Source organism: Chanodichthys erythropterus, chromosome 22 (genome assembly GCF_024489055.1).
Source record: "Chanodichthys erythropterus isolate Z2021 chromosome 22, ASM2448905v1, whole genome shotgun sequence".
NCBI lineage: Eukaryota > Metazoa > Chordata > Actinopteri > Cypriniformes > Xenocyprididae > Chanodichthys > Chanodichthys erythropterus.
The window spans coordinates 19,827,720-19,855,135 of NC_090242.1; the positions used below are offsets into that span (position 1 = coordinate 19,827,720).

Sequence of the window (27,416 nt, forward strand, 5' to 3'; positions counted from 1 at the left end):
TATAGCAATGAGTTGAGCAAAAAAATAGGTTTTCTGTAAAATTTCAGAATTCGTTTTGATGTTGTCTGAAGATCTCTCTCTTGCTCCTCAGAAATTCATAATCATTCCAGATAGTGTTGTGGCAGCAGGACTGCAATAAAAGATTTTATATTTAAAGTAAAGAAATATCTTCTTGAATTTCCTTCTGAAATGTTTCATTTAACCTGTTGACTGAGCAAATCATCTATTTTAAATCTTCAGCTCTTAACAGGATAGTCCATCCGAAAATGACAATTCTGTCATCATTTATTGACCTTCATGACATTCAAAACCTGGGTAACATAAAAACTTTTCTTTTTTTTTCCATTTTATATTTTGGTCAGTCATTCTTCAGATTATATTCTTTTGTGTTTTGTGTTTTTTTTTTTTTTTTTTTTTTCTTTTTTTTTTTGCAAAAGAAAGAAAGTCATACAGGTTTTTAACAACATGAATGTGAGCCAATCATGACAGAATTTTTATTTTTGGTGAACTATCCTTTTAACATATGTTGATATGACTCTTGTGATTCATGCTTTTATTTGTTATTAAATGTTCATTTGCAAAAGTTGAGTTGTTTCCTGTCCTCTGAAATTTGTCAGCTGCTTCTAATTTAATGATTATGCAAAGCATTGAGTTGAATAGGCATATGAATGTGCAAGGTGTGTGAATGTGTGCTTTAAACACTTCCACCAAAGTCACCAAAGAGAAGAGGCTTTAATTTTCTAGAAGAGGATAGAGATAAGGACAGTGAGAGAAATAGGAAGAAAAGATGGATCTTAGACCTTATAAGCTTAAGCTTTTAAGCCTCATAACACATCTGATATGTTTCAGTCCTATTTCTGTCCAGTTTAACTTCATCTTGAATAAAGGAGATGGAAACTTGAACCCAAATGGTCTATTACAGTAGTCATTATGTATTGTGTATTTTTTTCATCAGTTTTTATTCTCGGTTTTCTGCATTTTCACAGAACATGTTGTATTTACCAAGTGCTTCCCGTCAATAGCTGTTGGTGTTATCACTCACTGTCACTATTGCGCTTAATGTGTCTGTTAAAGTGCCTGTGTGATTATTCATGATGTTGTTTCCCAGATCTTTGTCCAAACACATCCTAGTTCTAAAATAGTCCAATTTTTTCTCTATTTTTCTTTTCAGCATATGCGAGAGGCTGCGGATCGGCGGCAGCAATTGGAGGCAGAGCATGAGCAGGCCCTGGCGTTCCTCAACTCCAGACAGCAGGAGATCAGCCTTCTCCAGAAGGTAAGAACCTCACTGATGTCACAGTTGGTAGCAAACACCAGGATAAACGAAGGGGAGTTGAGGAATACAAGCTTTAATGATAACACTTAGAATATACACAACCTTACACAGACGAGAACGGACGAGGAATGAGGGTGAACACAGGGCTTAAATACAAGTATCAAACAAAGGGAACTTAACAAGGTGATGGGATGATTAGACACAGGTGCAGCAAATGAACAGAATGGGGAAACTAGGTCACAGGGAAAATGGAAACATGGGGATCTGTAACAACTGATCCCCAAACATACAGTATAGCCATTTGTATGTCCTAGGGGTTGATTTTTATTTATTTATCGTTTCAAATTACTTTTAATGTTTTATACTCATGCCAGACATGAACATTTAATATTAAAGTGTGATTTTTATTTTTTATAATAAAGTAATAACATCATAGTATATACAAGTATATACAATTTAATTGTGTACACTGTCATTCAAAAGTTTGGAGTCTGTAAGATTGTGTTTCATGTTTATTCTCATACCTTTAGTTCCACTAATTCTCAGAAATCTGTATTTTTACACTTTTTTTATACAATTATATTTAATATAATTATATTTACACATTATATTTTACACAATATTGACTTTATATTATCATTTGGGGTTAATTTCGCAGGCAAATTTGATGTTAATTTGCGATGAATTAGATTAATTAATCGCCACATCATGTAATTAATTCAATTTAATTATGTAATTAATTAAAAAATATAATCACTTGACAGCCCTAGTCTTTACTATCACGTTTGATCAATTTCATGCATCCTTGCTAAATAAAAGTATATATTTCTTTAAAGAAAATGTACAGACCCCAAACCTTTGAGTGGTACTGTTTATAAACATATAAATATTTTGAATACTTTTGTGAAAATAGTTTTTCACAAATTACAGACTTTTTAAACACAACCAACACATTTCCATTAATACATTTTTACAAGTTAGAATACTGCGAAGAAAAATCAAGGTAAATATTAATAAACAGAATTTTTTTTTTATGCAATATTCAGCCAAGTTGTGATTTTGTTGTTTATGCAGAAGTGTGAAAATAAATATTTAATTGTCAATTTATATTAAAAATTCTTTAAACTTCTAGCTATAAATTTAGCCTTAGGAAAACAGTCAGCCATTTTATTCCAAACATATTTTAAATATAAGCTTTTCACAGCCCAGATCACCATGTTGAACCAGTTCAATTCCTCATGCCAACATCTTATTCATCTGTTATTTATTATATTCAAGGATAATGATATGCAGTATAAGAAAATATTCTACTGATGTGGAAGCAGTAGATATTCTGGCATAATAGGGCTGGCATAATAAAATCAGTGCAGTCACATGATAGGATCATGGCTGCTTTTCTTTGTGTCTGCGGCCTTTCAGGAAGGAGCAGCGACAGGCAAACAAAGCAATTAGAGCTGACAGCAGACACCGCATCAGTGCAGATCCCTAGGGAGGGGTTCGACAGAGCTTTCACCTCACTAACATACACAACACAGACATATGCACAAATGACTTACTGATACAATTTGCATGGCAATCATAGCTTGTCTATGTATCTCTCAATGTTTTTTGCTTGCCTACAAACACAGACTTCGCTGTAATTTTACACCTTTATGATTAGCTGCTGTAAACTCTGACTCCGATTTTTGCCCTTCAAATACTGAATTTCCCCCCTGGGATCAATAAATCTGTCAGAAGTTAGATGAAGTAACTTGGCAAATCTTTCAGAATCAGTGTGAGATTATAATGTCCTACTGACGTTGCAGTTACTTTCTGTGGTTTGAGTTTGTTGGGTTTTGAGTCAATGGAATTGCATTTGTACTGCTAAACTAAAAGTGCTATCTCCTATTTTCAGGTTCAAGCTGAAACTGAGAAAGAGCGTGAAGAAGTGGTGCATCTGCTAGAGGTAAAATTTAATCTACTTCCTTTCCTTCTGTCCTTTGGCATCCTTCTATGAAAAGCCTAATTTACACTCCAAGCATGGTCAGCAGAGTCTGCCTTTCGTGCAAAAAGCACCCGTCTACCCAAATTATCTGATAAGTTTAGAAGGGACCGGTGCAGCCTGTCTGGATCCCTCTTGTGTATGATAAAAGACCACCATGTCTGACAGTCGGGCCGGTCTGAGAAGCTTCTACTTGTCACGTACTGTCAGCTTGACTTCTGAGCAGAGCTTATGTCCCCTACTGGGCGTCCTTCCAGTGGTTCCTTATTTTTATGACCTTCATAATTTTCACCTCTTCTCATCTTTAATATTGTTTCTTATACCCTGCAATTTTGTCTCAAGATGTTAGGTTCATCTTTTTTTCATAGTTGAATATTTTTTTTAGTTTTGTGTTATTTTTTATCACATACCCATGTCATATTTATATATATATATATATATATATATATATATATATATATATATATATATATATATACATATCAGATTTTTTTTTTTTTCTCATTAGAAACATACAAAAACCTGGACCATGGCACTTTTGCAAAAACAATTCACTCAGAAATTTTTGTCATCATTTACTCTTTCCAAATCCATATGACTTTCTTCATTAAAAAGGTAAGAAATTTTGAATTTACTCAATTTAATTTTAAGAAATGTTTTCAATATTAGTAAACTGAAGCTTTCCAGCACATAAAAGCACTATAAGTGCATTGAATGCTCTGCATTCACAGTTTACTGAGACCATAGTCTTTATATAAAGAACTGACTGAATTTAAGTCGTTATTAAATGATAACCTTCCAGTAAGAAAAACATTGGGATGAGTAGATAATGACAGAATTTTAATTTTTTTGTGTGGCATGTCCCTTTAAAATCATTGTATTAATGAGTGCCAGTTGAGTATCTCCACTGTTACAATCATCTGTATGGCCATGAATTGTTTCTTTTGACGAGTTAAGAGTTTAACAAACAAAATTGTGACAGGCTGTTATATCAGGTCTTCTGTTGTTGGTGTAAAACTAGGACCTGATGAATTTATGGCTGCTTTTTCACCGTTGAGTCGAACGTTTCTAAGAACGGACAGGAATGGTTCCAATTATATTTCCACTCGAGCTTGGTTCGGCACGATTACAAATTGTTCTGGGCCTTTCTTGGCTAATCGAGCTGAACCATATTTGAGTGAAATTAACGCAAGTTAATAACATTAAAAGAAATATCTGATTATCCTCCATAACTCGGTCGATATTTACATCTCATATCATCTGTAACCTTTTGCGTTACCAAGTCAACAACTGACGTATTTTTATTACATTCCAAAGATCTCTGTTATCAGCCCCACAGTGGAAAATAAAACCATATTCATACCGGCTGGGCCGGATCGGCACGGAATGGAACAGTTAAGCAATGAGAATGTTTTGGCCAGATGGTGGAAAAGTTTCAGTATTATGATCCGTTAGATAATACTCTTAACCTGTGTTTTTTTTTTCAACCTCTAATGCCTTTGGCACTAAAAAGTGCTCTCATTTTATGCTTTGATGCATTTGCTGTAAACCATTGTTTAAAGCATGTTTGAGCTCTTTAAATATGCTTTCCTGATGATATGCATTAAATTATTTAAATTAATTTATCTCAGGTATCTATTCACAAGTATAGAATTTGTCGTTCTGGTCTAAAACAGTTGCACTAGACAAATGTATTTGACCATTGTGCTTGCGTTTCATGTCTTTTGCAGCGTCTCGTGTATAACACAGTGTTCTAAAATTAGTGTAGTCAAGTTAAAAAGTTCAATTTTGAAAAATGCGACTGATGTTGTATTTTGTTCACTCCACTGCCACTGCGTCTCATGCTTTTAACCAAAAAAACGTGTTGTTTCAAAGATTCCTTAAGGATATCAGAATAAATAGGCTTATTAACTTCTAAAAGGGGAAAAAACAATTCCCATATCATGTTGTTACTGTCACAGCCTGAGCATCCAATCAAGCTTTACAGCATTTTGTTGCAAATTTATTCAACGCTGGGTAATATGTTGAATAGCAGAGATTTTGCTAATAATACAGAATTTGGCACAGTGTTTGTTCCATGTGCTAGGCTGGTAAATAACACTTCTGCTACATATGCGTTTACAAAATTGTCAGTTTTCTTTTTCATCTGTCATATTGTTGGGTGTAATCTTGTGTAATATTGCTGGTTACTAAAGCAAAACAATTTGAGAACCACTTCTACAGTTCAGTGTATTTCTCCTGTGTATTTCTCCATTAATTCATGATATAAACAATTTTATTTCATCATTTGTGTAATTCTTTCCAGTATATTCCTTTTTTCCGTCCCTCAAAGGTCAAGGTTCATGACTTAGAGCAGAAATGCCGGACACAGAGTGAGCAGTGCAATATTTTGTCAAAAAAGCTGGAGAAATATCACCTGGGGTCAGACACAGAAGATACACTCAACACTAACTCACAGGAGAAAAACTTGAGCAACAGTTACAACAGCTTGCAGCACCAGGCAGAAAAAAGTGAGCAAAGCATTTTTATTTTTTTTCAAACAGTTGGAGGTGTATTTTGTTTCCCACATGAACCATAGTCATTTCACAAAGTCATGGCCAGTTTTGAAAACTTTTGATCAGTTCTGGCTTTTATTTTAAATGAAAATGTCTTTTCAGATCATTGTCTTTTGGATGTTTCCATGGTGTTTCCATGGTATTTGCATGTTTTTTGGACAGTAATGCTTCTTTCTTTGAAGTGCCTTGGAGTATGAATGTACACCATTGAGTATGATGGTAATCATTTATTTCCATTTTGTATATCCATACTGTCAGGGGTTAGCATGTGTAGTTTACAGACCAAGACATGTGACACAGAATGAAATATACAAGGAAACTTTAATAAACACTTGGAGAACTTCAGAACAAACACTACACATCAAACATAGATGTTAACATGAAAAACAAAAAAAAAACTGAGAAACCTGAAGGCTTAAATACGCTGAGGTGGGGAATCGAAGAAAAAGAGAAAAGGTGTGCAATAATCAGAAACCATAGTACTATAACTCAGGCAAACTGGATATGACTAAGAAACTTTGAACTAAATGCATGAATGAGACTTGGTGCTGGAGGAAGAGCGAGACTGGGCTGAACCAGCAGAGATGACTTGGAACTAGGCTGAACCAGCAGAGACAAGGATGACTTGGACCTGGGCTGAACCCGCAGAGATGATAAACGACTTGGGACTAGACAGGACCAGTGGAGACTGTAGACGAATTTGAACTGGGCTGAACCAGCAGAGACAGAGATGACATGGAACTGGGCTGAACCAACAGAGACTCAGGCGACTTTGAACAGAGATGCTTGGGACCTGGCTGAACCCGCAGAGATGATAAACGACTTGGGACTAGACAGGACCAGTGGAGACTGTAGACGAATTTGAACTGGGCTGAACCAGCAGAGACAGAGATGACATGGAACTGGGCTGAACCAACAGAGACTCAGGCGACTTTGAACAGAGATGCTTGGGACCTGGCTGAACCCGCAGAGATGATAAACGACTTGGGACTAGACAGGACCAGTGGAGACTGTAGACGAATTTGAACTGGGCTGAACCAGCAGAGACAGAGATGACATGGAACTGGGCTGAACCAACAGAGACTCAGGCGACTTTGAACAGAGATGCTTGGGACCTGGCTGAACCAGCAGGAATGAAGACAACTTGGAACTGGGCTGAACCAGCAGAGACGAAGTTGACTTGTGACTAGATGGGACCAGCGGAGACTGTAGACCTTGAAACATTATATCGTCCAGCTCATCATATAATAATTCTATAGAGACCCAGCTTATAGCACATACCTCAGTGACGGGAATGTGGACAAGGCTCCAATTCATCCGAACTCCACCGAACTACCCTCTGTAATGGATGTTGTTTCCGGCTCAAGCACCTGGTCAGACTCTGCTATGTGCTTGGGCTCCAGGACAAACATAGCCTCTGGCAATCGTTCAAGCTCTATCTTGAGTCCGCGGTGGGCTCTGGCTTAAGATCCGTAGTGTGTGTGGCTGAAGGCCGGCTGGGCTCTGGGTCAGGAGTGGGGCTGGCATTGTCCTCATCCTCGAGGCAGATGGTGTATGGTGAGTCACATTGAACCAGCAGCTATTCTACATATTGTCCAAAACTCCCTCAAGGATGTTCCCTGAAGGATAATGGGTGAAGCACTTCAAATCTAGAAAATCCCTTGTGTGGTCTTTGAGGGAGCGATCTCCCTGCTCAAGCAGCAGGAGGTGGGCAGCAAGGATATCCATTACTTTTGTTCTGCTGTTTAATGTAATCTTGGTTCCGTGTTCTGTCACATGTTAGCGTGTGTAGTATAATCCACAAAAAGAAGCTTGCCGCAGAATGAAATATACAAGGAAACTTCAATAAGCTAATACTGCGTTCTCGCCACGTCATAATTACCATAGCCTTGAGATGAAAACACGTGACGTTTTGTTCGGAGTTGCCCGTTTCTATGGCAACACTACCAATGCTTAAATGAATCTGCAGTGGTCAGGTGGTACAGTGAAGCCTAAATCGGCAGGAGTAAAGAGCTAAACATGGGCTTTACATATACTTACTATAGTTATAACAGTAAATTATGCATAAAAACAACAAACCCTAAACCAAATCTCAATCCTAAACCCTATAAGTACATGTTGTTAGTTAATATTGCGTCCATTTGATTCCATTTCATTTAAATTGCCTTATTCTCTAATGTTTTTTTTCCACAGCCTCATTTAAATCCATTTGTTCAGATCCTTCTTATTGTATGATGATTAAAAGTCATTGATTTCCATTATAACCAGGTGATGAGAGATCTGACGGAGCTCCACTGGTTTCAGAACTGCCCATAGTACAGCAACACAAGATTGACAAGCCAGAGCAGCTATCGGTCAAACTCAACGTCCAAACCCAGAGTTGCTCCAGCAGCCCCATGCAAGCATCCCTCTCAGAGGTTTGTCCCCTTCAGCCATCCACTCATCACAGCTACACTTTATCATTCGGTTAACTGGTTGCCACGAGCAGATAGCAGTATCTGTTTATCTGCCTATATTTTACTCAAGAGAGAAGAAATGTGCTCATTTCATGCCTTTATAATTGGCCTCTCTCTATATAATTAGCTACATAAATGACCTCATATCAGATGTTTGGGTTAAAGACTCTCTGATGATTTAGGAAAGAAAGTCAATTGTTTACTGTTTGTGTAAACAAAATCACACATTTGGGCATCTAAAGTCTCAGTGGAATGTTGACTAAAAAAATACATTTAACAATTAAATGTGAAGAGTGTAATTATTTTGATGTTAAAATACTTTCTCTGGTCCCAACTATAAAGCATTTTAATTATTTAATTGTTTATTTTGCCAATAAACTGTAAACACTATGACTCGATGCTTATATAAAAACATTGTGCTATTTGTTTGAGCATCTCAGCCAGCCTGACACAGCAAAATTGGCTCAACCAATGGCGTGAGTTCTTGACCAATGGCAAACCTGTTTAAAAACAGTCATTGTTTTTGCAGTTCCGTTTGGTGATGCAATCACCACCATAGAAATTACACACTTCAGCTTTATATTTTCCCTGGCTATGTGATTGACATCAATGCAAATAGGTAATAATCATCCCCGCTCTGTGCACTTAATCATACATGAATCAGATCATCCATGAACACATGCATGCACTGTGCACATTGGGAGCAGGACTGGAAATAAATGGATGTTACGTAATAATCATCACACAAACACTGTCATAGTACATTGCCATAGTACATTTATGTAGTGATGTTCATTGTGGAATTTAAAGATGAAGATCAAGTGTGTCAGCTGATTTCCTCTGTCCAGATGGATGATGAGGTGAGCCCAGCTCCAAGATCCAAGGCAAGATACACAGGTCAGGTCCGCCTCTGCACTGCCCGCTATAGGTACTATTCTTACCACTTACTCTCTCTCTCTAAATAAGAACTGTTCAAAAGTTTGGGGACAGTCTTTTTTTCTTCTTTTATTTTGTTTGCATTAAATTGATCAAAACTGACATTAAAGATATCTATTACGTTGACTGTGAGGAGACATGTTTGATTCACTTAGTTTTGTTGTGGCCACGACATATTAAGCACCAAACCAACATATTAGAATGATTTCTGAAGGATCATGTAACACTGATACATGGAGTAATGGCTGCTGAAAATTCAGCTTTGCTGTCACAGGAATAAATTACATTTTAAAATATTTTAAAATAGAAAACAGTCTGTGACAAGAAGGGTGGAGCCAAGAGCCGTGGGTACGGAGCCTCGAATCTCACAGAGGAGCTCAGAAGGATAAAAGGAGGAGAGACGACAGTGAAGGACGAGAGAGGACCAGGCCTGGACTTTGTGTTTTTATTATATTTTTATGCTGCAATCGTCCACGAGGGGCTGCCGCTTTACTTTTGTTGTTTGTTTATTTTGTGTTGAACGTTCGCTGGTTCCCGCCTCCTTCCCTAAACATAAACTTCGTTACACAGTCATAAGAGACATTAATGTTCAATGTACAAAAACATTAAAAATCTTACTGACTCCAAACTTTTGAACAAGTGAATGTTATATATGTATACATACATGCTTGTACATATAGGCCTACATGTGTTTGTATTTTACTGTTTTCTTTGTTTTCTTTCCCACTCACTGTCTGGTGTTTTGGTCAGTTATAATCCCTATGATGGACCTAATGAGCATCCAGAAGCAGAGCTCCCTCTTGTGGCAGGGAAGTACTTGTACGTATATGGGGACATGGACGATGATGGATTTTATGAAGGTAATTGAGTTATGATGCGAGAGGAGTAATTATTGTTGAAAATTAAGAGTTTACATTTAAAAAAGACCGGATCTCTAATTGACCAAGCTATTTGCTAATGGACACTAGAGGATAAATAACAGACATAGAGAAGTAAAAGTGAATTTAATCAGTAAGCATTACCTGACAGCGTGTATTAAAAATGACATGCTTACAAAATGCATCACAATTACATTTTATGTAATGAGATCTGCTGCAGCTTATGAGATCTTTCTATTTCTGTTTGTTTCAGGAGAGCTGTTGGATGGGCAGCGTGGCCTGGTTCCCTCTAATTTTGTGGAGTTTGTCCAGGACAAAGAAAAGCCATCTATCGACGGGGAACAGGAGCAGGGAAGGCTGGAGCAGAGCTGTCTGAGCCTGATTGCCATAGATGGAGCTGCTCCTCTGGACAGCATTAGCAGTGATGCCCTCGGCCACTGCAGCAACGGGATGGGCGCTCTGGACGAAGAGGAGCTGGGCGACAACATCGTGCCTTACCCTAGGAAGATCAACCTGATCAAACAGCTGGCGAGAAGTGTGATAGTGGCCTGGGAAGCGCCTCTGGTGCCCCTTGGTTGGGGCAACATCAACTGCTACAATATCTTAGTGGACGGGGAAGTGCGCTCCTCTGTGCCATTTGGGGGCAGGACCAAACTGCTTCTCGAGAAGCTAGACTTGGCTTCTTGCACCTACCGTGTGTCGGTACAGAGCGTGACGGACAGGGGACTCTCCGATGAGTTGCGCTGCACCTTGCTGGTGGGCCGCAATGTTGTGGTGGCCCCCACTGGCCTGCGCATGGACGATATCTTGCGTGACTCCGCTGAACTTTCTTGGCTGCCCAGTAATAGTAACTACTCCCATGTTGTGCACTTAGATGGTGTGGAGCATGCTGTGGTCAAGCCGTGCTCTTACAAACTGCGTTTTGTGAACCTGAAGGCCGCCACAGTGTACAAGGTAAAAGTGTTGGCCAAACCTCACCAGGTGCCCTGGCACATGCCCCTGGAGCAGAGAGAGAAGAGAGAGGCTGGGGTGGAGTTCTGCACCCAGGCTGCTGGTAAGATTAATCTCTAATATTTTTCAGATATTGCGCCAATATTGAGTGATTCGGATGCATAGGATGACTAGTGCTTTTGATTAGATTCTAATCCACAAATTCATATCAGATCCAATTTGATTCAATTTGATCCAATTCAAATTCAATTTGGTTTTGTTTGATATTGCGCTGATATCGCTGTTTTTTAACTAGGCCTATTAATTTAAAGAACCCGCTCGTAAGAGTCGTTCATTTGTAAATTAAATTACACTGGTGCAATGTGTGTGTTTTAGAGCCAGTTCAAAAGAGTCATTTGTTTTTAAATCAGATTACACTGTCTTGCTGTATGTTTTGGATTCACTTTTGAAAAAAACTGTTTGTAAAAGTTATTTGATTTTGAATCGAGCAACACTGTTCAAACTGCACTGTATGTTCTGATTCACTTAAAAAAATTAGTAAATTGTCCTACAGTTGGGACTACAGTAGTTGCGCTGAATGCTTGATTTTGCAGCCTGTGAGGGAAAATTTAAAAGAAAGTCTATTATTTTTGCAATACACAAGTTTGTAAATTCATCACATTCAATACTGCGAAAAAAAAACATTCACAGCTTGGGTAAAATCAGCAGCAGGGGAGCAGCATTGCTGGAAACACTATTACAGGGAACCTTCAAGCTTATTACATTAGGAAAATATAATTTATTTGTAGAGTTGAGTTCAGTAGAATGCAGTGATAGGAAGCGCTGAACAGACAGATTTTCACACAGCCACTGAAAATAGGCAGAGAGTAAAAGACTGATCTTGGGATTATAAGAGTCGACATCAGGATTGATCAAATAAATGTCAGAAAATCTGTATTTTTACCCACTAAGACAAAGCTGACACACACATCAGACCTAAACAGAGTATACACAATCTTTCCTTAGATCGACAGAAAACAGCTATTTTTATTGTTCTGATTAGCACAACACTCCACTTAACAAAGTCGAAGACTCAAAGGCAACAGAAAGAGATTTAGTGAGGCTAATTGGATTAATTAATTAGCTGAGATACTTGGAAGTAATGAATGCCCTTGTGCCATTATTCAGCTGTGAAGCTATTGGAATGACCACATTACTGTAAACTTGAGCTCAAGCAAATGAATCCAGTACAAAAAAATCCTTTCTAAATATAATGTATGGCATGTCAGGTGTGTTACTGTAAATACCCAGTGGCTATCTGTCCCTCCTCAGGACCCCCTCTGCCTCCTCAAGAAGTCCAGGTCCAGTGTGGACACACCCCAGGGATTCTTCAAGTGCGTTGGAAGCCCCCTCCAATGACACCTATGGGAACTTCTAATGGTGCAAGTGTCATTGGCTATGCAGTGTGCACTAAGGGTCAGAGGGTAAGGATGTGCACATCAGCAGTCGTATCTGGTGACATTTATGTGACGGAACAGTTCTTGACTGTTTGCAGGCTAAAAGTCATCAAGATTAAAAATGTTATGAAAAAGTCATACTGGTGTCCCATTCTGCATGGGGAAATCTTTCCTGATTATGGCGATTCATACTGAAATGACTGGATTTTGCTCATGACAAATGAACTGAACCATGGTAAATGTAACCGCACATCAATGCTAAAACTAATGCTGTTTCAGATCGCTGAGGTGTTGTATCCAATGGCAGACTATGTGGCAGTAGAGCTGAACCGTCTCCACTGCTTGGAGGCCCGTGAGGTTATCGTCAGGACTTTATCAGCACAAGGGGAATCTCAAGACTCCCATGTCGCCGTCATTCCAAACCACCTGCTGGTGCCTCTTCCTAAAGCCCTCCCTCCTTCTCACCACATGCAGTCCTCTCTCCCACCCCAGCAGTCCCAACCGATGCCTCCTCATCCCCAAATCCGATCCCTTCCCCCTCACCCTGGACCCCAACCACCCACCCATCTCCAACCCCTCCCCGTTCAACCCAACCAGCCCCCATCTCACCTCCATCCCCACCGTATGCCCCATCCCACACAGCCATCTCCACCGCATCTCCAGCCTTTACCACCACACCCAATCCCTCAACCCCAGCAGACCATCCCAATGCCCCAGCCTCAATCGTCTATGCCCATGGCCCAGCCCCAGCTGCCCATGCATATGCCTCAACCCCTGCAGTCCATGGTCATGCCCCAACCCCAACCCCAGCCACCCATGCTCCATCCCCAGCCAGCTATCCCGATGCCCCAGCCTCACATTCCCCAACTGGCCCTTCCCCAATCCCAAAGACCACTAAGTGCCAGAGAGCTGGAAACCAAAGAGCCAGGGCCAGGAATGATTCATCATGGAGGGGGCCCACCTCAGCCATGGGAGCCTGGCTGCTCCCCATCAGGCATGCCCACAGGCATGCCACACGGACACACCCTGGACGCCCCGGCCTGCCCGAACCGCCGTTCCCCGTCACCTCAAAGGATCCTCCCCCAGCCCCGGGGTACGCTTATTCCTGACACTGTGGCCAAGGCTATTGCCAGAGAGGCTGCTCAAAGAGTGGCTGCAGAGAGTGGACGGGTGAGTCAAGTCAGCAAAAAGCATGTTATGTACAGTAGCTGCAAACCAACCTTAACCCTAGAATGCATGACCCAAAAACCTACATGAATAACGGGGGTCAAAACGACCCATATCAAAGTCGATGTTTTTTTATTTATTTATTTTTTCTTCATTCATGTATTTTTTTTAATGTTTTGTATGTATTTTAATTTTAATTTTATTTAGATTTTAAATTATTTGAGTTCACCCAAATAAGAAAATTTGGTCATCATTTACATGTCATTCCAAACCCATTTCACTCATCTTCGAAATTCAGATAGATATTTTTGATGAAACCTGTTTGGGTTCTGTCCTTTTATAGAAACTCCAGGTAACCAAAACTTAGAAGATACAAAAATCCATTGTAAAATGAACCTTTAAGAATTGAACGGTAAAGGTCATGTTGTATGATGAACAAATTTCATAAAGGACCTTTTTGGATCTTTTAAGTTTTCGTTACCTGGACTTTTAATGGAGGGACAGAAACCTCTCAAGTTTCATTTAAAATATCCTAATTTGTGCTTCGAACATTGACCAAAGTCTTATGGGTTTTGAACCACATGAGGGTAATTAAATGATGACAGATTTTTTTGTTTTAAAGTGTAATGAAATTATTTAAAATTATATATTTACAGTGTATACTTAACAGTATTATGAATTTGATTATATGCATGTTTGTCTCCGTAGTGTTCTTTTCCATGTATACATAAACAATAAACAGGGTAATTAAATGTAACTAATTATAACTATTACTAATGTGTTTATGTGAGAAATTTTAATTTGCTGACAACTTTTAATTTATAGATTATTTTGTTTATATATTATCTAGCAAATCTATAAAACAAATCTATATTTTATTTATACATTATTTTGTGGATAGAAAAAATGTGATAAAGAATTAAATATTATTATTATTATTGACAAACAACCATGGTAAGCTAGAATAAGACCACATATTGACACATATGTCATATTGACCACCTTTATGAAGACGTGGGGTAGTTTTTCTGAACCTATGAACAAATATGCTTTTTGAACAAATATATTTTTGCTGAGGCTCAACATTTAAGACTACATAAAATATCAATTAATCAAATCATTTTATTGAAAAATAATCAAAATACCAATACCCTATTGGGTCAGTTTGACCCATTTATGCATTCTAGGGTTAATATGTGAAAATGAGAACTCTGTAAAAGAGTTAATGAACATACAGAAGATTAGATATTTTGTCAGTATTTAACCTCAGCATAACTGTCAGATCTCTTTATTAAGACTTCTGAAAGTACTTTAATATATTTAGATGGAGAGGAGAAGCCAGAGCTTTCACTCTCAAAATTCAGATGAGGAAGAGGATGAGGAAAGCTATCAGGCCCGCAGAAGAGGAGCATCTGTGGATGACTTCCTCAGGGGCTCAGAGCTGGGCAGGCAGGTATGGCAGTTGAAATGATTGCCTTACCATACAACCACAGGCATAAGAGGCGAATGTCAGCATTGAATGCTGTGGTTTGTTCTTTTTGCTTTGCCTTGTCATTTTCTCTCACAATCTGCATTTTACAGTCTCATTACAGTCAAAGTGAGGAGTATCATACGGAGAGCAGTCGAGGCTCGGACCTCTCAGACATCATGGAAGAGGATGAGGAGGAGTTGTATTCTGAAATGCAACACGAAGAAGGCAGGCGACGAAACTCCCACAGTGCACTCAAGGTACTGAGAAAGGGAAAGACATCTCAATGACAAATCCCAATGACATCTTGGTTTGCATGGCGGTAACTAGTTTGCTTTCTTCCCAATTCAAGACCGGAGGCAGCACTCAATCTTCAAATCTGGATCGGGACTCATACCGGAAGCCATCTCAACGAGGTCCTCAACCTCAGCGCCGACCCCTCACGGTCCCATCCATTGGTCAGTGCTCTCCCAGTAAGAGACAGGAGTCCAAGACTTGCGTTCAGGGCCTGTCTGTCCTCCTGCTCCACATTGTCTCTTTTTGAACTGTTAAACGTCCATAAGCTTGTCAATGTGTGCCAGACCACCACTGTGTGCTCCAACCATTACCATATCCTGTTGCTTTCAGCCATTATGACCCTCTCTGAATCTTTACGTCTAGCATAAGGGCTGCGTCCGAAAGCTGAAAAATGCTGGCTCCACAGGCAGCATAGGGAGGTAGGAAGACAACAAGGCATGTCAGAATCCAGTGATCATGTCTCATCCTGTCTCTTGAGATACCTTCATCTGATCAATTTTTAAGGCAGCGGAGATTATATCCTGTGCACAATCCTGTGCATTCAATTCTGTGACAGCTGAGCTAATTTTTTTTTTTTTTTAAGTTGCAGTTGGTGGACAGTTTGTGTGTAAATGTATGTTTTTGACCAACATTTTCCACTTTTGATTTCTTTCTAGTGAGAAGTTAATATTATAAGAATTAAAGGTGCCATCGAATTAAAAATTTAATCTACCTCGGCATAGTTGAATAACAAGAGTTCAGTACATGGAAATGAAATACAGTGAGTCTCACACTCCATTGTTCCTTCCTTCTTATATAAATCTAATTTGTTTAAAAGACCTCCGAAGAACAGGCAAATCTCAACATAACACCGACTGTTACGTAACAGTCGGGGTGTACGCCCCCAATATTTGCATATGCCAGCCCATGTTCCCAACATTATGAAAGGCATTAGACAAGGGCAGCCAGTATTAACGTCTGGAGCTGCACAGCCGAATCATCAGACTAGGTAAGCAAGCAAGGACAACAGTGAAAAATGGCAGATGGAGCAATAATAACTGACATGATCCATGATAACATGATATTTTTAGTGATATTTGTAAACTGTCTTTCTAAATGTTTCGTTAGCATGTTGCTAATGTACTGTTAAATGTGGTTAAAGTTACCATCGTTTATTACTGTATTCACGGAGACAAGACTGTCATTATTTTCATTTTTAAACACTTGCAGTCTGTATAATGCATAAACACAACTTCATTCTTTATAAATCTCTCCAACAGTGTAGCATTAGCCGTTAGCCACAGAGCACTACCAAACTCATTCAGAATCAAATGAAAACATCCAAATAAATACTGTACTTACGTGATTGGACATGCTGCATGACGAACACTTTGTAAAGATCCATTTTGAGGGTTATATTAACTGTGTAAACTTTTTTTATGCAATGATAGAGTCGAGAGCTCGGGAGGGGGCGGAGAGCAATTAAAGGGGCAGCAGCCCTAAATCGGCGCATTTCTAATGATGCCCCAAAATAGGCAGTTAAAAAAATTATTTTAAAATAATCTATGGGGTATTTTGAGCTGAAACTTCACAGACACATTCAGGGGACACCTTAAACTTATATTACATCTTATAAAAAAACATTCAATGACACCTTTAAATATTTGTTTAGTTACCTCCAAAGCTCTCGCTGTTTTGTTGTAGATCGTTTAACTGTTATGCTGCTTCAAAAGTTTGTCCGAAATCTTTTTCGGGAGGTACATTCATGTGCAAATGCTGCCTGCAAAGTCATTGCCAGGCAAAAAGACAGCTGCCTAAGCTTTCGGACGCAGCCAAGGTTTCCCATAGAGATGCCAGAGTAGTTAAGTGTCTCCAGCCTGGGCAGTTTGATGCAGAACAGCCTTCGCATGGTATAACGACTCTTTGATTGGTGTTTCCCTCAGAGATAACCACAGAGAGTAACAGTGAAGGGAACCTCTCTCCCGTCAAGGAGGATGTTAACTATGGCAGTGTAGCGCGGCACAGGACATGGTCCTCCCGGAGGCACGGGGGACGCAGGCCTCCTTATGGTACGTGTTGAAGCTGCAGCATTTAGAGTGGGGTCCGAAGAGAAAGAAAATGGCCAAACGCATGAAACTGCACTGGACTGCTCCAAGATGGAAGCTTGTGTTGGAAGCGGTGCTGTAAGATACCCAATAGCAACATGTTTGCACAGAGAATGCTCCTCCCCCTTTTGCACTGCCCCACCGATGGATGCCTGCCAAACCTCCCTCTTTACAACCAAACCACTCTCATTCTTTTACTTTGGCCATGCATGACTGAATGGTGAAAGTTAAAGGGCGGCATCTAACACCGAACGAATGCCATCAAATATGTACATAGGTAACGGTTGACCAGGAAGAGAAAGCAAACAGTTCCTTGGCATCGACTGCAAAGGCAACTGTGTGGAATGCACATTGGGCATGTTGGAGTCACAATCAAGCACAGCTCTGTAGATGCGGCAGGGACAAAAGGAAACAGGTGTAGTTTTATCCGGGACTAATTTGCCTCATCTGATGGGTCTTTCTCAGATCCAGATCTCTGCATGGTTACAGTAGCTCAGACAACGTGTGCACCCTCCCTCTCTCTCTCTCTCTGTCTGTGTGTGCGCCTGTCAGGAGCTTCTTGTTTGGCTTGCTGCTCATCTGTAATTGGCTGCCATATGGGTGTTTCACTCCCAATCACCACACACCCACACACACAGCCAAACACACACAGTGACACACATCATAGCCATCATATTACTGTAAGAAATGTCTGTTTTCTTCAACCCACCCAAGATGTGTTTGGCAAATAAATGGATTGTGCAAGTATGGAGAGGAATTTCACTCCATTGGACTGAACTGCATGCTTATTCAAACTGTCCTTTATTATATACGGAGATGATTATATTTATACTGTTTGTTACTTGTTTCAAAATATCCTTTATAGAATCTTGTAAGCTTATACCTTAAAGTCATGCCTACTGTAAATGGTTTTGTATTACAGGACAAAGTGGACAGCTGTATTTGCGTAGTTGACTACTTCTATTTAATATACAGTATATATATATATTTTTTTTTAAAGAAATTAATACTTTTTTTTAGAAAGGAACTGGTTAAAAGTGACAGTAAAGACATTTATAATGTTACAAACGATTTCTATTATAAATAAAATGCTGTTCTTTTGAATGCTCTATTTATCAAAGAATCATGATGTTAAGCAGCACAACAGTTTTATACATTGATAATAATAAGAAATGTTTCTTGAGCATGAAATCAGCATTTTAGAATGATTTCTGAAGGATCATGTGACACTAAAGTCTGGAGTAATGGCTGCTGAATATTCAGTTTTGCCATCAAGATATTTTAAGTAGTATTATTTAATAGGTAATAAGTCATTTTTTTTTATTAAACCTTGTTGTTGTTTTTTTTTTTTCAGTTCAGTTAAAGGGTTAGTTCACCCAAAAATGACAATTTTGTCATTAATTACTCACCCTCATGTTGTTCCACACCCGTAAGACCTTTGTTCATCTTCTGAACACAAATTAAGATATTGTTTATCAAATCTGATGGCTCAGTGAGGCCTGCATTGCCAGCAATAACATCGAGCATCACTAGATATGGTTGAATGAATTCGCTATTTTGTTATTTTTGCCACACAAAAAGTATTCTAGTCACTTTATAATATTACTGTTTTAAATATGTTTTTAGTAGCTTTCTGGGCATTGAAAAAGAAATTCTGGGCTATATAAATAAAAGTTTAGTATTATTATTATTATTATTTTGGGTGAACTAACCCTTTAAATGGACCTTCAGTGTGACAAATGTATTGTTATGAGTACTAAAATATTATTAAAAATACATTTTATCTCTTGATTAATATAAGTAGAATAATGGAAATGATACACTAAAATTATAAAAATATTTAAAAAAAAAAAAAAAAAGTTTTATATCACATTGCAGGACACGGCTGTCCAACTATTCATGTCAGGATAATATGGTGACACATAAATCTGTCTATTAGACAACTTGTTTTTTTTACCCATCTTTCTCATTGTAGATGGATACCGGGACCGAAACCGGCGTTCTCCTCCGTACTATGATGAGTCTGAGCAGGAGGATCCATTCCGAATCTTTGTGGCCCTCTTCGACTATGACCCTCTCTCCATGTCCCCTAACCCTGACGCAGCTGACGAGGAACTCCCTTTTAAAGAGGGTCAAATTATAAAGGTACCGCTCAGCTGGAGTTAATGATCTGTTGTTAAATGACCCCTCCATTGTTTCAGCATCCCTCTGTCTGTGTGTCTAAGGTGTATGGTGATAAGGACAATGATGGCTTTTATCGTGGGGAGATCCGAGGCAGGACTGGACTTATTCCCTGTAACATGGTGTCGGAAATCCGTGCTGAGGATGATGAGACCATGGAGCAGCTCATGAAACAAGGATTTCTCCCTCTCAATACCCCTGTGGACAGAATCGGTTGGTGTTTTCTATGTCACAGTTACCTAAACTTACAATAATGATACAAATAATAAAGATTTGCAAACTTATTGGTAGACACTACTGATCAACAGGTTAGATTTAATAAGATTTTGTAATGTTTTTAAAAGAAGTCTCCAATGCTGACCAATGCTGCTTTTATTTGATCACAAATACAGTTAAAACAGTAATATTGTGAAATGTTTTTACAATTTAAAAAAGGTTGCTTAATATTTTTTGAATATTTTCCTGGATTCTTTGATGAATGTAAAGTTCAAAAGAACAACATTTATTTGAAATAGAATTTACTGTCATGTTAGTTGAACTTAATGCATTCTTGCTGATTAAAGTCTTGTTCACACTAAGAATGATAACTATAATTATAACTGAATTATTGCACCCACCAGTTTACAATAACATTGTCATTTGCCACTTTATATGCGTGAGCTTTTTAAAGAAGGATAGTAATCTTTATAGTCATTGTACTTGGTGTGAAATGTCCTTAAAAGTATTCATGTTTTCATCTACTATTCATGTACATCTTACTGACCCCAAAGTTTATATGTTGCTTGCAATTTTTTTTTTTTTTATGGTCATCAGTGCAGAACATTCTAACTGTTGTAACTAACTGGATCTTGCTAAAAAGTCTTATTTATGCACACATAGCCTGCCTATCTCACAAAGACACTGATTCTCTCTCCAACAGAACAAAATAGGAGAGGTCGCCACCCAGTGGCCACAAGAAGAATGGTTGCCCTATATGACTACGACCCCAGAGAGAGCTCCCCAAATGTGGATGTTGAGGTGTTAAACACATTCCTATATATATATATATATAATATATATATATATAAATAATATATATATATATTTAAATAATATATATATATATATATATATATATATATATATATATATATATATAAATTATATATATAAATAATATATATATATATATATATATATATATATATATATATATATTATATATATATATATATATATATATATATATATATATATATATATATATATATATATATATATATATATATATATATTATATTATATATATATTATATTATATATATATTATATTTTATATATATATATATATATATATATATATATATATATATATCCTATATATGTATGTATATATGAAGAGTTCCATTGCAAAAACCTCTAAGTGCCATCTTAAATTTTCTTCTAAAAATTTTTTATCAGGCTCCTGTGTTTATGTTCAGTTATTTCACTTAACAACCTAAACATAGGGGCCTGATGAAAACACTAAATTTAGCAGAAAATTTAGATGTCACTTAGGCACTTGTTTTAATGACCATCCATAGTTACAGTATTTTTCAGTTGCTTTATTATGATACAAACAGAAAATACATGATGTACACAAAATGAAATGAAAATGCTGAACAAAATTGTTCAAGCAAAAATCAGAAATCCAAAATTCATCTGGGTTTAGCAAGGAACCAAAAATCAAAAACTCATCCATATGAATATCAGCAACAATTTCTTGACATAAGAGAATCATTCCCACAGCATACCCCAATATATACAAATGGATCTAATATGGAAATCAATTGGCAGCAGGTTTTGCAACTATGTCGGGGTTTATGTATCCCTGACCTAACAAAGTTCAATCTTCACTGCAGAGGCAAACGCTATATTATTGACATTGGAGTTCATTGAAACTTCTTCACAACAGAATGCCTTAATAATAACTGATTCAAAATCATTCCTTGATAAAAACTGATCACCCAACTATTGTTATTAAGATTTTAATTAAATTGTCATATCTTGAATCGCAGCATCTTAATATTATTTTCTGCTGGGTACCTGGCCCCTCAGGAATCTCTGGAAATAATCAAGCAGACAATGTTGCCAAAGATGCATTATCTAAAAAAACAGCAAAATGTTCTATACCCTGTAGCAACTCATAATGTAATAACTGCACATAATGTAATAAGTATTACATTATTATTGTAATAAAATGTTCATAATGTAATAATTTTCTCAAATCATAATACAATCTTGAGCTCATAATGTAATAACAATTTTTACATTATGAGAAATTTATTACAATTTAAACTAATCAAAAACATGTCATATTTTCATTTTTTTAATGCTTTTAAAACATAAAAAAACATTAGTATTCCCTTGCAGTACATTTTTAAAAATCTAAATCCAGTCTTAAACTACCTGCGAAATGCAACACACACACACACACACACACACACACACACACACACACACACACACACACACACACACACTACAGTGGTAGTAGTATCAGTAATCTGGTGGATTTTGTAGACAGGTTAAGACTGGATTTAGATTTTTTTAAATTTACTGCAGGGAATACTATTTATTTTATGTTTTAAAAGCTCATGTTTTTGGTGAGTTCATAATTTACATTTTTACATTTACATTTTCTCATAATGTAAAAATTGTTATTACATTATGACCTCAAGATTTTATTAAGTTTTGAGAAAATTATTACATTATGAATATTGTATTACAATAATAATGTAATACTTATTACATTATGTGCAGTTATTACATTATGAGTTGCTACAATACCCTACATAAATGTTTACAGACCTGAAAACAGCTTTAAATCCATACACCAAAAACAAATGGCAATTGAAATGGAATCAGTGCTTAAACAAATTACCTGAATTAAATCCGGATGTTGGAACAAAACATATATTCCCTTTCAATAATAGCTGGGATCAGGTTGTTCATACAGGATGCCGGATAGGACACTCAAGACTAACACATACATTTTTACTTTCAGGAGAAAACTATCCAAAGTGTCCATCTTGCCTGAATCCACTGTAAATTAAATATTTTACTGGACAGTAACACTTCTACCCTTTCAAGACAATTGTTTTATTCTGTTGATTCTTTTGAAGAGGTTTTTACCCAAGTAAATCTGAATTTAGCTTTAAGGTTTTTAGGAAAAATGAATCTTAAACATCTTTAGTTTTTTTAATTAAATATGAATATAGAATATAGTAATAGAAGCTGGCAAAAAAAAAAGAGAGGAAAGAAAAAAGAAAGCAAAAAGGAACTGAGAGAAGCTTTTCATCAGATTTTGAAAGTTTTCTTGGCCTTCCAGTCCTTTTCCGTTCCAATTAGGTATAAGAGAGCCAGGTTCCTATTGCTCAAGTGTAAGCCTCCACTTTAGCCTATAAAAGCTGTTTTTTCTGTTTTATTTTTTTTCCCGTTTTTTAAAACTGCATACAAATTTACTGTAGTTTCTGTTTATTTTCTAATAAAGAGACTGATAAATAATTATATATGGTCATTATATTTATTTATATATATATGCAGTCAGGTTTTCAATCTGCTGAATACGCATTTGTGAATAGTTGCTGATCATGTGCTTTCTGTGTCAGGCTGAACTGACGTTCTGTGCTGGTGACATCATTGCGGTTTTTGGGGATATAGATGAAGATGGCTTCTATTATGTAAGTATTATTGTTGCGCTGACCACTCAGGTTGTTTTATTCAGAGTCTGTGGCATTGTATGCTTTTTTTTCCCACTCTCAGGGTGAGCTGAATGGACATCGGGGCTTGGTTCCATCCAACTTTCTCGAAGAAGTGCCTGATGACGTGGAGGTCTATCTGACAGACACTCCTTCCCAGCAAGGTCAGGACGAGCCCAATCCGGTACCGGCTCCACGCCCAGAAGCCAAACGGGTACACCATCGCCGTTCTCAGCGCTAGGCCCTGTGTCCATTCATCCTCCGTCCACTCGCCGTCTCTGTGTTTTCTTGTGCTTGTTTGTTTTTTCGTTATGTGACCGTGGTGGTGGTTTCCAGTCCAACCTTTCTTGCTCTAGGAAAGGGAGAAGCAAAGCCCACTGCAAACAGAGCCTTTTTTGAGAGCATAGAGAGACAGGTATGAACGTGACTCTTTTAAGAGAGCGAATGTTCGTAGAGCATCGCCCGAGGACTGTGGAAAAGGCCAAATTCCATTCCTGCACCGGACTATGAATAAAGCATAAAGCATCTTTGCACTGAAACACAAATCCCTACTTAAGTGAAGCTGTTTGCATTAGTCAAAGTGCTTTGTGAAGTCCATATATAGGGTCCGTGGCTCGTGATTTATGACCCTGTTAAAAGACTGATTTGGAAACTCACGTAGTCGACGCATGCCTGTTTTTTCCAGAACAGACCTGTAGCTTTTATATAAAAGTAAAGTACATTACCCCGAAATGTTGTATTTCTTTGAGGAGGCTTTGTTTCTTTTTGTATATTGCACATTGTCAAAAAACTCTATTTTTCAGATCATATGAACTAGCAGAACATATAAATATTACTCATCTCATCTCTTCCAGAGAGACTAAACATGATAACAGTCATGATGTAATTACAATAAATCTAAATAAATGGAAAAACTGAGACGAATATGTATTTTTGCTAGTGGACATTTAGTGGACATCCTATGTTCATTTATGTGTATGTGGTGTTGTTGTTTTTTTTTCTCCTCATAATTGATGTTTTGAATTTTTTTTTATGATGTCGCTGCATTCTAATTTCCTTTTTCCCACCGGCTTTGCCTAAAAGAAAATAGCTGAGGAATATTGTTCATTTCCCACCCTAGCAGACTTCGGTCTTGCTAGGTAAGTTGAGCAACTGGCGATACCAGTGATCAGTCTCATGCAAGGGATTTTATCCAGATTTGTATGGCTAAATTATATTGCTTTTATATGTAGCACATAAGCAAGTTGATTTGTTTATCTAAAGATAAGGTTTGTTTCAGGTTTATCTGCTTAATAATGTTAATTTATTCAGATTATTCTATTTATTTTTCAAATTTTCCATTTTCTATCTTCAGAAACACACATTTTTCTGCTTAATATGCCAGTGCATTAGACTTGTATGGTATCTGCAGTTGGTTTCTGTGATGTGTGCAGTACTCTGTCTATTTTGATGTTTTAATAGAATATAAGTTTCCCTGACTTTTAGAGGTTTCTAATAACAATTCAAAAAGAAAGAATTCTTATCTTTATTAGCAGGCAAGAAAAAATAAATGTAAGAAAACAACTGAGTTAATTCAGGAACCAGCCATATTATCTGCCTTTTCTCTAGAGTTCCAATCTGTGAGTAGTACATTCTAAAAAATGCTGGGTTAAAAACAACCCAAGTTGGGTTGTTTTAAGCCAGTGGTTGGGTTAAATGTTTGCCCAACGTGCTGGGTAGTTTTATTTAACTCAACTGTTGTATAAAAATGACTATTGCTTGCTTAAAAATGAACCCAAATATGCTGGAAATTAACATTTATTAATATGTTTAATAAATGGGCATTTATTAATAAGATAATGAATAATAAACAAACATTTATTAAATTGCTTATTAATAAATGTACACCTTTTGATTATTATTGTTGCCTCTAGTAATTATGTGTCTGATTTTTAATTTCTCACCTATTTTGGATTCATTTTAAGCTAGCCATATAGTCATTTTTAATCAGTAGTTGGGTTAAATAAAACTACCCAGCAGGTTGGGCAAACATTTAACCCAACCACAGGGTTAAAACAACCCAATTGCTGGGTTTGTCCATTTTCAACCCAACTTGGGTTGTTTTTAACCAAACATTTTTTAGAGTGTAGTAATAACATTTTTGCTCTAACTTTCTTGGCACATATAAATAATTTGTTTTAAAACTCAGAGCATGAGCTGGACTCTTACTACGAAGAAGGCAGATGATAAGGCAAAAGTTAGGCTTGCTGTGTAATATCCCACAATTTTCCCTTCCCCGTGGATGTTTCATTAGGTGCCTGTGGAAAGTACAGTGCCGGCTCCGGCCCCTGGAAGACCCGCCTCTCCCACTGTGCGTCCTTTGCTTCCTGTTGGCCCAGTCAGGCCGCTGAGCCCTGCCAGGGGTCCACGAGACCTGGCATCTAAAAAGAAAAAAGGTCTGCTCTCTAAGGGAAAGAAACTGTTAAAAAAGTTCTCAAAGTAAAAGTATGAGTTTGATTTCAAATTCATATGGCTACAACAGCATACAGATTTCTATCTCAAAAGGGAAACCTCCAATCCCCCAATGTGTCAGTCAAGGCTATGGTGATTTTCCACAAAAAACAAATAAAAAAGTAATTACAAAAAAACGGCTTTCACATTAACATGCCACTTACACATTATAAAATAGATCTAATATCCATATGAAAAGGAATGACATATATAAAGATGTCACTCATATGTCAGTGAGCTTGCTAATTGGCTGTCAGAATGAAAGCATCTATCCATACTGTGATGTAGAGGACAAAGACGATATAAATATTTAAGGAATTACTTTGATTGCTATTTCCATTTTTCAAATCAAAGTGCTGGATTTTGAACGAAATATTTAATCTCATAGATTTGAATGTTTGGTATAGCATTTGGTGATAAAAACGGTTCAAAAAGCACTTCAAATATGGCCTGACATTTTCAGTCAAATAGCAGTAAATGCTCCAGACCATATCAAGTGCTTTAGTCAGAAACACAAAAAGGACCACAAGAAAATAACGTTTCCATTCAAAAGCATTTTTCGAAAGATAGGCAATGTGCAAAAACGAAATACTGACAGTCTAAGAGCAAACCCTTTTAAACATTGCTGTGGCCTTCATCTAAACTCAGTACAGTATATTACTAACATCTGATGTCTCCATACATCAGTCTTTGCCAAGTATTCTCCCTTTTGCTTGCTTTAAAGTCCCCCTATCCGTGTTTATCGCGACCGAGAATGACTCTGAAGTTATAAAAATATGGCTACTATGGAACGTTTCTGTGTTTGCCTTTCAAATCGCACAATCGGTGTGTGTTTTGGTGAATGGCTCGTGTGTGTGTGGGTGTGTGTGTCCTCTGCATCCATGTTCGTGCAATCCCTTAAACTGAAAAGGGACAAATGTTGTTATAAACTTTTGTGATAATGTGACGTGCTGCTAATTACAAGTTGTTTCCTGTTCCTTTCTAAAGTCAATAAGGGTGGTGTCACCTTCTCAAGAAGCAAAGATGGTGTCTTGGTGTCTCCTTAAATTCCACTTTCTGAGGGCCGGTTCACACAGAACTCGTTTTTGTGATGGTTTCATCGTTGAAGGTTACATGTTAAATTGAACGTATTTTATCAGTGTTGGCTAATGAGCGCCGCTGGGTCAGGTTAAAAGATGCTTGCGTCTCGCGAAACCATTCATTCATTCATTCATTCATTCACTCATTCATTCATTCACTCATTCATTCATTCATTCATTAATTCACTCATTCATTCACTCATTCATTCACTCATTCATTCATTAATTCATTCATTCATTCACTCATTCATTCATTCGTTCATCTTAAATGTGTTCTGTGTGAATGACCCTTAAAAGGATTTTCACCCCAAAAATCTGTGATTGTTTACTCATTCTAAATACTGTATGACTTGCTTTTTTCTTTTTTTTGGTCATATAATGGAAGTCATTAGTAACCAAAACTGTTTGGTTGACAACATTCTTCCAAAACAACATGAGGTTGAGTAAATGATGACGAATTTC

At 37.4% G+C, this 27,416-nt stretch overlaps 1 protein-coding gene across 1 annotated transcript; it reads left to right on the forward strand.

Moving 5' to 3' along the window:
- Positions 1-1,174: 1,174 nt before the first annotated feature.
- On the forward strand, positions 1,175-25,867 carry rimbp2a (RIMS binding protein 2a). The gene is made up of 19 exons (XM_067376157.1): positions 1,175-1,276; positions 3,171-3,221; positions 5,590-5,767; positions 8,081-8,229; positions 9,117-9,196; positions 9,955-10,064; positions 10,336-11,136; positions 12,345-12,496; positions 12,749-13,639; positions 14,961-15,089; positions 15,218-15,364; positions 15,457-15,562; positions 17,324-17,449; positions 19,461-19,630; positions 19,711-19,879; positions 20,586-20,683; positions 23,296-23,367; positions 23,450-23,599; positions 25,679-25,867. The coding sequence occupies exons 1-19, from the start codon at positions 1,175-1,177 to the stop codon at positions 25,865-25,867; spliced, it is 3,870 nt and encodes a 1,289-aa protein (XP_067232258.1).
- The last annotated feature ends 1,549 nt before the right edge of the window (positions 25,868-27,416 follow it).

Bases quoted from the DNA above. Each gene is read 5' to 3' on its own strand.
- rimbp2a (XM_067376157.1), top strand. From the start codon at position 1,175: ATGCGAGAGGCTGCGGATCGGCGGCAGCAATTGGAGGCAGAGCATGAG. The intron at 9,197-9,954 runs GTACTATTCTTA...TGTTTTGGTCAG, and splicing joins CTCTGCACTGCCCGCTATAG to TTATAATCCCTATGATGGAC. The intron at 11,137-12,344 runs GTAAGATTAATC...GTCCCTCCTCAG, and splicing joins GTTCTGCACCCAGGCTGCTG to GACCCCCTCTGCCTCCTCAA.